This window comes from Polypterus senegalus, chromosome 9 (assembly GCF_016835505.1).
Source record: "Polypterus senegalus isolate Bchr_013 chromosome 9, ASM1683550v1, whole genome shotgun sequence".
NCBI classification, from domain to species: domain Eukaryota; kingdom Metazoa; phylum Chordata; class Cladistia; order Polypteriformes; family Polypteridae; genus Polypterus; species Polypterus senegalus.
In genome coordinates, this window is record NC_053162.1 from 15,386,484 (window position 1) to 15,401,397 (window position 14,914).

General features: G+C 39.5%; 1 protein-coding gene across 4 annotated transcripts in view; it reads left to right on the top strand.

The window, feature by feature from the left end:
- Positions 1 to 14,914, top strand: part of rgs3a (regulator of G protein signaling 3a) — a 493,869-nt gene that overhangs the window by 148,496 nt on the left and 330,459 nt on the right. For 3 of the 4 annotated variants that reach the window (XM_039762724.1, XM_039762725.1, XM_039762726.1), the window contains 2 exons: positions 2,073 to 2,284; positions 14,221 to 14,304. In XM_039762724.1, coding sequence (XP_039618658.1) covers positions 2,073 to 2,284; positions 14,221 to 14,304 — 296 coding nt within the window. Of the gene's footprint in view, positions 1 to 2,072; positions 2,285 to 14,078; positions 14,144 to 14,220; positions 14,305 to 14,914 lie in introns of those variants that run through there. The other variant, XM_039762727.1, reaches the window with a different exon arrangement.

Consider the following 14,914-nt stretch of genomic DNA (forward strand, 5'->3'; position numbering starts at 1 on the left):
TGGCATCCGTCCTTCTAACATCTATTGGCAAACTGAATAAAGACAGCTGGGTATTAACAACGGTCATTGTTTAAATTTTAGCCGATCTCAGATCGGCCGAAAAGGTCTATTTTAAGCACAAATCAGTGCCATGATGATAAAATCATTTCAAGAACTTAAAAAACCAAATAGTTCTTTGCAGAGAAAGTTTGGATTTCACAAACATAGAATTTGTAGCCCGATTCGATCGGGCTTTCAGTCGCTAGTAATACCTTAAAATGAAATGCTACATGCTTATGTTTGAAATTTGTCATTTTTCCTTCTGTGAGTGGCTTTTGGTAGGCTAGGACTACCAGTATCAAAAATATTACATTCATGGTCTGGAACCTCAAAATAGCACACAATGACACATCACATGCCTATATGACTAGTCCACATTATTTTTATTTATTTATTTTTTTTATGTTTTACGTTTAATGAAAAGAAGTTACTTTGAACCCTCATGTCTCATTAGGGGGTGAACCCTTGGGGTCAGGTAATATAGCATGCAAAATTTCAAGTACCCTAAATAATTTTTTCTTGAAGACATTTATTGGTTTATTCTTTATCATCAGGGGGTTATTTCCTGTCTGTGGCACATAAATTGATTATGTGATCATGATCAAATCTGTCACTTTTATTTCAGACTGGTAATGCTGCAACCCTGTTAATATTGCACAAAATTGGTGGTCAGGATCTTTTGATTTTGAAGAATGATGGCGTGCTTCCTTTTTACATCTACAGGCTGAACCAAAAAGAAGTACCACATTTCAAAAGTTTATTCTACAAAAATGCTACAAGATAAAATAAATTTCATTATGACACAAGAAAGGGTATATAAAATAGATTTTTTTCACTGTGTTTTAAAAATGATGTCTTCAAGGTGGTGACCATCATTAGCGTTACACTCTTCGAGACAATTTCTGAACGGTCACATGTCTTATTTTGCCATTTCAAGGGGAATAGTGGCGATTTCATGGCAAATAGCGCTCTTGAGGGCTTCAAGGTTTTGAGGTCGTTGTGCGTATACCTTCGACTTAGCCCCATAAGAAGAAATTGCATGGAGTGAGATCAGGCGAACAACTCTCTACGGCTCTCCCAGTCTCTCTCAGTGAGTTCCTGCACTACCATAATTTTGTATGGATGGAAATTAAGGTCTTCATGCAAAATCCTCCTCAAAGACGTGTTGGAATTGCCTATGGCAGAAGCAGGTTTGCACGCTGAATATTTAGGAGACTCCAAAATTGATGCTTTTATAGCTTGGATGTTTTCAGGTGTTTGTACAGTCCGAGGACAGCTTGGAGATTTTCTGTTCAGTGTTGTACCCGTCTGTGTAAATTTAGCCACCTACTGAAGAATTGTTTTCCGATTCGGGACGTCACCGTTAGGAGGAGTGCTGAAGTGTGTTCAGAAGGCTCATTGCGTAGTGATGATTGATTAGTTGTTTTTGAAGAACACTTAGACAGTAAAAGCACATTGCGCACTGGACCAAGGCATGACCTTGAAAAATGTAGTACTTAATGTTGGCGCACCCTGTATTATGGCAAAAAACTTCGGTACCTGTGCTCCTAAAATTTTTTTTTTTCAGGTACAACTGAAATTGGTTGGAGATTTGAAAAAAAAGTTCTGTAGTATTTAAGTGAGACTAATTTAAAAATATTGAACTGTTTTGGAATAGTTGGAGAAACAATCAAATCGGTGGCCGGGAAAAAGTTCAGTTTAGGTTATGTGGATAGGGAAAATAGGACTGCCCAAGATAAACTTATCCAGACTCGACATCCATACAATCAAAGCTGGCCGCAGGATTCCAACCCAGGATGCGGGGTCTATGAGGTGGCATGCATAACCATGACTTTGTTATTTATAAATTTGGATCATGGAGTATAAATGTGCTGCAAATCAGAATGATCATTATTTTGAGAATGTTACTTAACCCTCCAGGTCAGATTTTTAGTTGTTTTTATTTATGGTGTAAATTATTCATATGATTTCAATATGTACTCCTTTTATTCCTTGTATTTTTTTTTATTACAAATGTATTCTTTTGTCTTTAGGAACAGTAAGAGGTCATCAGCATGGTGGATTGCATAGAAGATCAACTCTCTTAGGATCAACTTCTGACACAATCAGTTCTCAAGTGCATTCTATGAATAATTATGCCAACTACCAAAACTGCACCATAGTGAGATCTCATATTCCACATACCAGCTATGGAACATATGTTACACTGTCTCCAAAGGTGCTAGTTTTCCCAGTCTTTGTACAGGTAGGCGTTCTTTTACACAATTCTTTAATTTAAAATCTTTGTTATAGCACTAAAAGAAATACACTTTTTGGTTTGCATTGTATTCAGTTTGAAAACAAAGCAGTCAGTATTCCCCATTTCACTGTTGTGGAAGTATTCATTGAATTTGAACTTGACTTGTTGCATTTGGATACTAAGACATGATTCTTTATTGTATTGACCTGTAATTAGTTCTTCAGCTTTTTTAAGAATTGACCATGTGTAAGGATTTTTTCGCTAAATGTATACATGCCCGTTGCAGAGTTTCCCACTGTTTCTTAATAATCTTCCTCCTAATCGAAATGACAGCCTCTACTCTGAAACTGAAATGCAAATTTACTTGGCTTAAATGTAAAAATGGCGCTTTAAGTTGAGATTGATCTCCGTCTATACTATCATTTTGCATCATTTACGAAGTTTCTCTGTTCACACTAAAACGACTGAAAGTAGTTATAACTTAGACCAGGGGTACCCAATGCGTTGATCGTGATCGACCGGTAGATGGCAAAGGTAGTGCAGGTAGATCGCGTTGCATTCAAAAAAAATTTTTTTTAAACGTTAGTCTATCATATATCCTCCTTATGACATTTGCCACTTGATTGACATATAGGACGGCCAGTCTAAGATCTCTTTTCTTCTAACACACTGGTCATCCCGCACGCATGATTAAACTCGCGAGCTACTGCAAAACTCCGGCTGTGATCTAGTTAGACTTCCAATTTATATCGACTAAAGAAGGGATTTAAAAAAAAATTGTTTGGCGAGGGTGTGGGCTGGATGTGGAATTGGAAGAGGATTTTTTCTCACAATGTCACAATCGAAGTGCGTTTGTCTGATCTGTCAATCTATCATTGCTGTTCCAAAGAAGGAAAATGTGGAAAGGCACTTGTAAACTGTTCATAAAAACTACGAAACTGACATCCTTCCAAAAAGCGATCTGAGAAAGAGGAAGGAGAGGGAACTAAAATCGCAGTTAATCGGACAGCCATCATTTTTCACCCGGCTGAATTCAAAAGCTCCTTGACTGCATTATTCGGCTCTACATATTTATACGAGTCAGCCTTTTCCCTCATGACAATTATTAAATACAAATACTGTAGTGACTATAAATGTATTGAATTGTTATTGTGCCATAAAGGTTATTCAGTTATGCAAGGTAGGACACCATACTGTAGAGGTAAACACAATTTTAGGGTAACAGCAACGAGGCAACAAGCATCAGCTTAAAGAAAATATTAAACATCTTGGCAAGCAGATTCTATGATGAATTTCGTAAGCTTTTTGTCGCCCTCACAGAATGTCACTACAGTTGATAGACCATCTTTGTTTAATAAAGTGCCCATTTAAGTAACTCTTATAAACGTTACAGATATGATCTGGATGAAAGAAAGGAAGCGGTCGAAAGGAAAAGAAAACTGCTTGTGGTCAAGCAGAAGCTAATAGGTAGCAAACCTCATCTGAAGATCATGACATCCAGGGCGGACAGAAAGCTTGAGCAACTCATGTTAGGAATCAAGAAGGAGGAACTCATCAAAGTACAGTAGTGTAAATAATGAAGTGAAAGATTTTTTTTTGTTGTTAGTTATGAAGGATGGTGAACTTAAACCACAGAAATAAAAAAGCTTTTATTGCTCTTTAATATTGTTTTTATCAGTATGCTGCTGCTGGAGTATGTGAATTTCCCCTTGGGAATTAATAAAGTATCTATCTATCTATCTATCTATCTATCTATCTATCTATCTATCTATCTATCTATCTATCTATCTATCTATCTATCTATCTATGAGTGCTAATGTGAGAAATCAGATATCATAGGATGATTAATAATAATAGTCATTAAAAGGCCACTATTATTTTAAGACACTATCGATGTTTTCCAGAAGAAAAAAAATGAATGACTTTTGTTGATTTATGAATCTGACCAAGTTTTGCTGTAAAATAGCCTCAATTTTTCTCATTAGGAGACTGCAGTGTAAGCACAGTCACAGTTTTGATAGTCTTTCAGCATTTTTTCCGCCTGACTACTCCAATCACTGCTTCAAATGGACTCTTAAAGCTACGGGACTCAGCATCTGATACATCTTTGTGTTTCTTTGTTAGTGCTAGAGTTGCACACTGTGCATTCATTTGCTAAGTGAGAAACCAATATGCTGTGTTACTAAGTCTTGGATGATGCAAGGCTTCTGGTATTATTAACACCCACATAAAGGGAAATGTGCCACCAGACAGTGCTTAGACTTCACTTTTTCGGCCACTTATTTTTACTGTTTCTCATGCACGTTTTGAAATGTTTGTAGAAACAAAAGAACAAAAGCCAGTTCATCCCAGTTATGTTCTGATGTGTCGTAATGATATTAACATTTAATGATTATCTGTCACTGAATTTGGTCCCTGGAAATGAAACAAAATAGACAGAAGTAATTTCACTGTAAAATAACACTTGGGAGATATTTAATGCTAATGATCTAGTCACAACTGTATTTTTCCAGCAGCTGAAAGGTTTATATACTTAATGTTATTAGACGGATTGTTTATTTAAAGTGCAACTTATTAATGCAGGAGTTTGTAAGGTATACACACGTCTATAACAGTACTTAAAAGTGCCATTTGGAAAAACTTTCAAGGTTTCATTCAATGAATGCAGGATCACATTATTGCTCTTTTGTTGCTTTCTTTAACCTTTTCCTTGGCTTCAGCCCATGCATGCTTGATGGTGTTGTTCAAATGATGCAGTTTATTTGTAGTTGCAGATTTTCCTTTAACAGCATCTATTCGTATACCAACAAAAAGAACGTATTTTGCTGGTGTTGATGGTCCTGCACAAATGTGTTTTGCACTTTTTAGGAATTATGCGGATTTATATTCCAATTATGTACAGACATTGTACAAATAAATAAATAGACATTAAGAGGATACAGACATTTTTCTCTCCGATTTGACCCATTACGTAACTCCCCTTTTTCTGATTAACGGTAGCACGTTGCTTGATGGAGCCAGTGCTGTATTAAGGGTTAACAGGTTAAGTGAGTTTAGCCATAATTTTGTCCCACTTTTTTATTTTGTTGTGGTACATAATACACGGGACGTTAGTCAGACAAGCTGCTTCTTTGTTTGTGAGCTCCAAAACACACATGTTCCTTATTCCTTGACACTACATTATTTGCATTGTACTTTTTCATTCACTGGAGACCACCTTTACGTCTAATAACAAAAATCAAGTGTAAATGCCACATGGGCTGGACAGGCATCCCTGCCAGAAGAGAGGACGGTTGCTTACTTGGAAGGGAGGCTCTTAGAATGCAGACAGGCATCCCGGCCGGGGAAGTGAAGGGGATCAGTCCTGGAAGAGAGAGCCAGAAAGGATGGACGGACAGCCGACCGGAAAGAGAAGATGTTGTTGGAGAGTTTTTACTCCGCCAGCACGCTAGATGGCAGCGTCCCTGGATAACGGTGCCCAGTAGGAAGCCTGCAGGGCATGCTGGGAAATGTAGTCTTGCAGAACAGCCCTGCTGGGGTCACTGGGTACCACAAGAGGCTGCAGTAGGGAAACAAGCTCCCTGCTGTAATGGACTTTCATATGACCTGTCAGTGCTTGCATCGGGCAGTGGCCCTGGCACCGGAAATACTCCCAGGTCTTTAATAAAAGGGACTGCACTCCCTTACACAGGTGAGTAAGAGTTAGAAGGAAGAAAGGCAACACTGAAATGGAGGAGGGCAGTGCAGTGGTAAGAATTTTGTGCATTGGAGAGAGAAACCTGTGCTTTTGTGCTACTTTGTGGTACTGTGGAAGGAGTATGTTTAAATAAACCACCCTTTATTTGCACCCGGGACTCTTGGTGTGTTCGTGTTGGGGGTTTGGGCCATTGACGCCCTGGTTTCCTTCACATATGATTTTGAGGAGGTGACTTGCAGACTAGCTAGCTGGCTATGTCAGACTTGATGGCTATACTTTACTGGAAAGCTACCCACTGCACAAACTTAAAAACATTTTGTAAATGAAGGCTACAACTTTAGGCGATTTTTTTCAGTAATTTAATGTGATATGGCCTTAAGGTGTTAGTCTAGTTTTCTAGATTTCTAGGTTTCTTATTATTGCCTAATATATTTGGGATTGTCCTATCTTTTGGTGTTAACTCTGAACTTTGCTTTCCCCAACAGGTCCGTTAGTAAACTGCTTTTCAGACCCATTCTTTAAAATTGTTCTTGAATGTCCTTATTTTTTGAAACTCTAAATATTTTTTTTCCAGCTATCCGCTATTAGTATGCATCCTTGTTCTTCTTTTATCTACCAGCCATACATTCATTCATCTTAAGACATGAATGATGTTGTATTGGTTTGTCATTTTCACATTTTAAATTTAGCCTTATCAGAAACTGAATTCACTTTATTGGCTAGGTCCTCTAGTCTGTACTAGGAATTTGTCTTGGTAGTTTTGGTGTAACATACAAGGACAATACAGAATACAATAGATAAGTATAAGAAGATAAAAAACAAAATGATAAAATATGATGCAGCATACAAGGGCAATGCATAAAAACAAGGAGATAGCAGGATTAAAATGTCCAGGCAGTCTAATGTGCAGGTATATATAGATACTGGGTAGAAGCTCAGACTCGATTAGTAAGAGTAACTGCACATGGGAAAAAAAACTGTTTAGGATGACGTATTGTTTTAGCTTTTACTGCACAAAGGTGGGGTGTCCTGGGTGAGTCGGATCAGCAATGATCTTTGTGGCCCACTTCCTTACCCTGGATTCATATAGGACTTGAATGTGAGATAAGTTGCAGCCGATGATCCTTTCACAGAATTTGATGAAACACTGCCGGCTGGTGCATGGTTCAAAATTCACTTATGAGTGCGCCACTTCTCTGGAAATGTTTTGTTGATGCTTTCCCATAGATGCCTCAGCAGTTCAACGTAATGTTACTAATTAGCATTCTGTCCACGGGGAACAAAGTCTTAATGAGCAAGTCCGTCTGAAAACACAATCCTCGTTGTCTCTTGTAAAATTCGCCTGGTGGCTTGGAGGAAAAAAAAAAAAAAATCTGATTTCTGAAATCGCCTGCACTATCTCTCTACAGTATATATAAAATCCAATGTCTGTCTGTCTCTCTGTCTGTCTGTCTGTCTGCTTTTCACGAGAGAACTACTTAACGAATTTAGATCATTTTTTTTCTATAATTTGCTTGAACGTTACTGGTTCATTTTGTGACCTCTCTCATCTCATTAATTATCATAGTTTGATTGCAGTACCAATTTATTTGTGTGAATCCGAAACAGAGGCTGTGGTCCAAGGGGAGGGTGGTGATACTCTCCTTACTCACGGACCAGCCTTGGAGCGTATCTTACCTCCACTTAGCTAACGAACGAGAGAACTACTTAACGGATTTAGATTGGGTTTTTTCTTATAATTTGATCGAACATTTTTGGTGATTTTGCGACTTCTCTCATCACGCTAAGAATCATAGTTCGCTTGCAGGAGTGATATATTTGCACTACTCTGAGACAGAGGCTGCAGGCCGAAGGGAGGTAGCGATACCTTTTTGTTTATTGGTTTTTAAAGTTTGTTTCACTAATGTGCAGGCGGAGCCGCGGGGAACGGCTAGGTTTAGAATAAATGACTGAAATATGCTTTCAATCAATTTAACCTTATGCCACTGGGTTGACTAATTTTTAGGAGCATATTTGGTAAGTACAGGACACCCTGCTCCTGTGGTATTTAGCGATTCGGACAGTTTTTGGGTCACTCCATGTATATGGGTGAGGTCAATGAGTTGTTAAAATACTCTGTATTAGGAAGGCCTCATGGGTTGTGCTCTACAGCATGTGATGCAGTTGTGATGAGAATCAGAACCTCCAGATTTGTGGTCCCATTCCTCTAATGAAAAACACTGGATCTTGTTCGTGAGATTGGGTAGAGGGGATTGTGAGATTGACTTAACAAATTGTGGCAGCAGCAGCATCAATAGTTTTGCAGACATTGTACTGAACATTGGTAGTGAAACAGGGGTTATGAATTTTGATTTACTCATCGTGATCTGTAGTTTTTACGTCTGGATAGGCACTAAAAGTATGAGATCACAGGTACAAGTTGCCAAAGTAAGGTTTCTGCTTACTGTTGCTCAGCACATGGTCTCTGAAAGGGTGAGAAGATCAGCAATCCAAGAGGACTTAGAACTACTGCTTTCATAGCTCAAGGGTTGAGTGAGTTGTGGTGGTTTCGGCATGTAGTTAGAATGCCTGCTTGGCACCTCCCATTGAAGGTGTTTAAGGCATAGGTCCTTGATAAAAGATCCAAGGACAGACCCACTACATGCTAGAGGGATATTATCTCTTTGCTTGCCTGGGAGCACTGAGGAATTCCACATTAAAGTGTGGTTTCATTAGGTTGTGCATGCCAGTCTGAAAAAGGAAATTTGCACAGTCCCTGATTTTCCTAATGTAATTGTGGCACTTGTATTCCAAAAAGCGAGAATGAAGCTTCCTTTGTTAACCTTAATCTGTTACATTCCATGAACTCTTTAAAGGCTGAATATTTTTTTTCCAAAAAAGCATGCAAAGTGATGGTTTCATACATAAATCAACATTAAATGTCTGTTGCTTTGTGCTGTGGCAGCTGTCAGGGCCTGTATGGCATCTCAGGCAGCAGCAGTTGTGTGGTGGTGGCTTAATGGCCAGCAAAAGAGTGCAGCCTTTGCTGTCTTCGCACAGAAGGTGGGCAGTGGTAGCAGTCACAGTGCGACGCAATCTGGTTTGTACCTCTTGTCATTGTAAGTGTCGGTCTTCCCAGGCGAACGTTGCTGTAGGTGCATCAGCTACACCAACGTGTCCATCACCATGATCAGCTGGCGACCGATCATCTGATGCTGGTACCTCACTTTAGTTTTCATTCTCCATATCCAAATCTGATTCAGTGATAATATGCAAAACGCCATCCACAGAGTATTTTGCTTTGCGCATTCGCTTTGGTCTCTTGTCAGATGTCGATGCCATTTTAGAGGTTGTTTTCTCTGTGCTGCTCATATCCGTGCAAGGAATCAAGGTCAGATCAATCAGGTGTGGCGACTGGCCCAGACACAGACAGGTAGACACGTTCATGTCACCCACAAACACATTTATTTACAATATTATTTACAGTTCAGTGCCACACAAACCCCCAAAGTCCCCAAAGTCCTGGCCACAATGCCTTACTTCCTTCTTCAGGCTGCCTCCTTGCCTCCTCCAGTAGGCTCAGTCCACTCCGCTACCGACTCTCGTGCCGAATGAAGGGAGGCGGCCCCTTTTTATCCGCACCCGGATAAGCTCCAGGTGCTCCCCGGCAATCTCCCGCTGACACGCCCCAGTGTGGCGGAAGTGCCGGCTGTTCTCCCGGAAACTCTCCGGGTGTCCCTGCTTCTCTTCCCCCCCAGCACTTCCTGGTGTGTCGGAAGTGCTGAAGTCCAGGGTTCCCAAGGCATTGGGGTGCCCCCTGGCGCTGACCATGGGCCCCTACAGGGTTGGGCTTCCAAGCACTCTACCCGTGGCCCCCAAAGCAACCAGGGTGGCGACCCCCACGTGATCCCAGATGGGCGCACGCCCACTTCCGGTCCCTTAAGGCGTCCCGGCCGGGTCGCCGCCCCTGGCATCCCTGACACAGGCTAACTCTCCTTCTAGAAAAGAGAGTCAAACTAAATCGTAATGGCGAATTTGGTGCAAGTTTACAGCTGATTACCGTCCTCATCCCCTGAATTTCGACAAAAGTCGACATCTGCCCTGAAAGAATTAATTCACAAGTCATCTGTCATGCAAAGATGAAACTGACAAACATTGTGGCTCGGTGGCCTGGGTCAACCCGTGATTAATTTATTTTGAGGCAAAGTAGAATTAAACGTGCTGTATGTGATGGCTGACTTGATGATAAGGTAACTGCATGAAGCCGCAGTTTATCACATGGCCTATACTATTCACTGTAACAGTAATCGTGTCATTATATGTGCCAGGTGATAGTGTCTACCTAGTTGGATGCTTTTAAGTTGGAGGCTACTCTTCCACCCAGTGAATGTCTGCAGCTTTGTGTTTGCATATTAATGAGGTTAATTAGCATAGTTTATTTATGGTTGTTTCAGGGTGGCAACAAGATAGGGTTTGAGGCAGTTTCATATGTGCACATTTACTAGATGATAGTGATTTATATGTGTAAATTCTTTAGAATGTGCGGACACCAGGTTTTAAAAATCTGAATTTTTTTTGTTGTAGAAAATATTCCAGTTTTTTAGTTTTTTTGCTCAAATCCACTAAAAAGTTTTGTAAATGAATCCCCATCTCAGTGTGTTGCGGCCACAGCCCTAATCAGAAAGTAAAAATGAAGATAATGAATGAATGAATGAGAACCCCTAGGGTATTATGAGGTAGGTGTAGTTTTATTTTTGCTTGCTGTTTTTTAGGTAACCACTTTTTTTTTTAACAATGAAGACAAATGGGTTTGTACACAGAGCACATCACAAAATGTACAAGAAATTAAAGCTTACTTCTATGAAAATCACTGAATGTTATGCACATTGTGGGTGTTAACAATCATTTTGATAATAAAGACAAATTAAAAACAATGTCATGTCCTTTTCTTTACAATTAACAACATATCTTCCCAAGGCAAATGTCTAATTTGGAATATTTTCTCTTAGTTTAATGGATTATTATTCTTGCGTTTAAGTGGTGTTCTTTAAATTCAGCGTTTTGTAGAATTCCTTTCAGATATATTTCATGTAAGCTGGCTTTGGTCCAGTGCTGGGCATTGCTCCATTTCTTCTTCATTATGCCTTTCAGTACTGCAAGCACTCACAATATCATTCGTAGGAGCTTTTAATGATTTTCTTTCTTTTTTTCAATAGATTGCACTAACTGACATTTGGACTGAGCTTACACCCGAGAATTATAACTTGTTGCTACATAGATGAAGAGTGACAGCTAAAAATTATTTTATATATATATATATAAATAAATAAGTGGTACTACACACACTAAATTTTCCAGTCCAACATGAAGCTGACAGCCTTGTCATGAAACTAATTGCTTCCAAGTATACATGGAACCCTTGGGCAGCAGGGTTATGTGTTTTAATGATGATGATGCGTGTTTTGCTTCACACACTGCAAGTCAAATTCAATGGCAACCTGTGCAAACCTGGAGCATTGCTGCTTTCTCGGCTGCCAGCCTGACAGTTATCAAGCTCTGCATGGTCCCATTCTGACTCCAAAGTTTGTACAAATGTTATTGTTCTTTAAAAAAAAAAACCCAAACAAACAAAAAAAAAAAAACAACACACGCGTAAAGAAGGCATTCCAGTACTGTAAAGGGACAATTTGTGACACATTTTCACTTTATGTTAACACAAGTGACAACATAATGACACATTTATTTATAGATGGTATTGTAACGATCTATATTAGACCAATATATTTGTAGTTTCTCTTTTTAAATCTGTTTGAAGATATTTGCTAGATTTTGAGTGGTGTTTCTTGCTGTATTTTCTTGTAAAATAACTTTGTTAAAAACAAATGCGTTATGGTACAGTGGATTTAGAAAGAATTCAGACCCCTTCACTTTCTGCACACTTAATTATGTTACAGGTTTAATTTTAAATGGCTGAATTTTCCATTTTTGCCTGTCGGTCTATGCTAAATAACCCATAAAGACAAAGTGAAGACATGTTTTCAGAAAGGTGTGCAAATTTTTTTTAATAAATGAAAAACTGACATTTGTCATTGAAATAAGTGTTTCGACTCTTAGTTCAGTCTGGCAGCTATTGCTTCACATCTTCTTGGGGTAAGCCTCTACAGGCTTTGTACACTTGGATTTGGGCATGATTATCCAGTTCTTCCTAAGTAATCCTCTCAGGCTCCGTTTGATTGGAATTGGAAATGTCTGTAAACTGACATTTTTAAAGGGAATTCCAACTTGCAATGAGACCTCGGGGTTTGGTGGCAGAATTGGCACTCCAGCCACTGAATTAAAAAAAAAAAATAATAAATAAGCACCTCACTCCATTCGAACTAATGTGGTACTGTGGTGTCACCCGTTGCACCGCTGTGCTAACTTCATGATTTTCGGACCCTGAGGTGGTTTGTCATGTGGTAGGTGAGTCAACGCACTGTGAGAGTGCATGCTCCCAATCTCCTCTTCCATTGATGTTCTGTGGTGTTCACGTATAGGTTTTGGCCAGGCCACTTATCCCGAAGCTACTCCAGTGTTGTTTTGTCTGTATGCTTTGGGTGTTTCTCGTGCTGGAACGTGAAATGTTGGCCTAGTCTAAAATTGTGTGCATTCTGTCTCTGTATTTGGCTGCCTTCCTCCTTTCCTTAATTTTGACTCCCTCCACATCATGATGCTGCTACCACCATGCTTCACCGTAGGGATTTTATTAGGCAGAGGGTGAGCAGTGCCTGGTCTTTGGCAGATGTAGTGCTAGTAGTTCTGCCCAAAGAGTTGTCTCATCATACCACAGAATGTTTTCCTCATGCTGTCAGAGTCCTTTAAATGCTGTTTGGCAAACTCCAAGGAGGTGTCAGCTACTCTTCCATAAATGTCTGAATGATGGAGTACTGCTGAGATGGTCATCTTTCTGACAGGTTGTCAGCAGAGAATGTCTGAAGCTTTGTTAGAGCGTCCATCATGTTCTTGGTCACCTCCCTGACTAAGTCCCTGTTTGGCCAGAGAGCCAACTCTAGGAAGAGTCTTTGGGGTTCCAGACTTCTTCCATTTATATTTATTGAGTGCTCACGTATGTCACACCACACTTTGATCCCAAAGGTCTACAGGGATTTCCTGGCACCTCATGGCTTCTTTTTTTTCCTGACATGAACTGTGAATTATGGAACCTTCTATACATGTGGGCCTTTTCTAAATGATGTCCAAGTTCTAGACATTTCTCAAGGATGAACCTGAGCACAATTGGCAGTACCACAGTGTCTGAATGCTTCAATGAATGAAAGATTTCAGTATTTGATTTTTAATACATTTGCAAACATTTCTGAAAACATGTTTCCACTTTGTCGTGATGGATTACTGAGTTTAGTTTGGAAAAAATGTCCAATTTATTCATTTATTTACGAATAAAGTGGGTGCCGCAGTGGTAGCGCTGCTGCCTTGCAGTAAGGAGACCTGGGTTCACTTCCCTGTGTAGACTTTGCATGTTCTCCCTGTGTCTGCGTGGGTTTCCTCCCACAGTCCAAAGACATGCAGGTTAGGTACATTGGCGATCCTGAATTGTCCCTAGTGTGTGCTTGGTGTGTTTGTGTGTGCCCTGCGGTGGGCTGGCGCCCTGCCCTGGGTTTGTTTCCTGCGTTGTGCCCTGTGTTGGCAGGGATTGGCTCCAGCAGACCCCCGTGACCCTGTAGGTAGGATCTAACGGGTTGGATAATGGATGGATGGATATATACGAATAAAGAGTGCAGAAAGCGAAGGGGCTGAAAACATTCTGAATGCACTGCAACAGCTAACGGTGTAAACTGTCTGAATGAAAGTCTCGCGTTTGAAGTTGGGCGCGTCTTTTCTGGTTTAGATCATCTCAGATAGAAACTTTACATTTAAAGCCACCCACACACTGCTAAGGACAGTTTAAGTTTGCAACTGTTAGTGGTCACACATCCTGTTAATTTTTTTTAGCAAGTCAAAAAAGAAACAAACCTTGTGCTACATAGTTAAAGTCCAATGACAGGAAGTGGGTTGATGTTTGTAGCTGTTTCTCAATTTATACCGACCCTTATGATGGGAGATGCTTCAATAAAGGTTGTGTCTGTGCATCAGTTTTATTGTTGATGAAGACCTGTAAAATGGATATAAATAACCAAATTGAATTTGCAGTGGTATGTGAAAAAAAGTCTCTAAATATTAAGAATATTAAATAGAAAAAATATATTAATGTGTATTTTTTTTTTCTTAGCCTTTGGATCTTTGTAATCCAGGCAGATCCCTCATGTTGTCAGAAGAGATGCTTTTGCATGAAAATATCAATCAGATTAAGAAGGTAAGAAGTTTAACACTTGTTAAATGTTAAAACATGCGGAGATGCAAATACAGTGTGCTTGTTTTCCCGATGCTCACCTCTGGTTTTTCCTGGGTATTCTGTCTTCCTCCTCCATGCCAAAGTCATGCATGCTAGAATACATTTGCTGTTTTTTCTTGCCTGGCCAGGTATTGTGCGTATGTGTCAGGATGCCTGTGTGGGACTGGAATGGAGGTTCTAGTTTAGGTAGAAAAGAAAATGACCTGCCTCGTCAGAATTTATGGTGTGTTCTTTTTACAAGCATTGGTGTTGCTATTTCATTTCAATAAAATCTCAATTTGTTTTGCACTAACAATACAGTATTTTAATACTATGTAATCATTTTTGTAAGACTATAGTTATATTAAGAATTGTAAGAGTTGATGTCATTTTCACAGGTTTTTTTAGTAGTTTCTTCTAAATTTCTGAGGAGTGCATGAAGGCAAATGTTCATCTTGCAGGCATGAAAAAGCTAGGTTGGTAATATTAAAGAACATAATTGGATAAACATTCATTTATTATAAACAGTAAAATCAAAAGAAATGTCATTACATTTTCCATTCCATAGTGTACAGGGTCCTCTCGTGAAAAT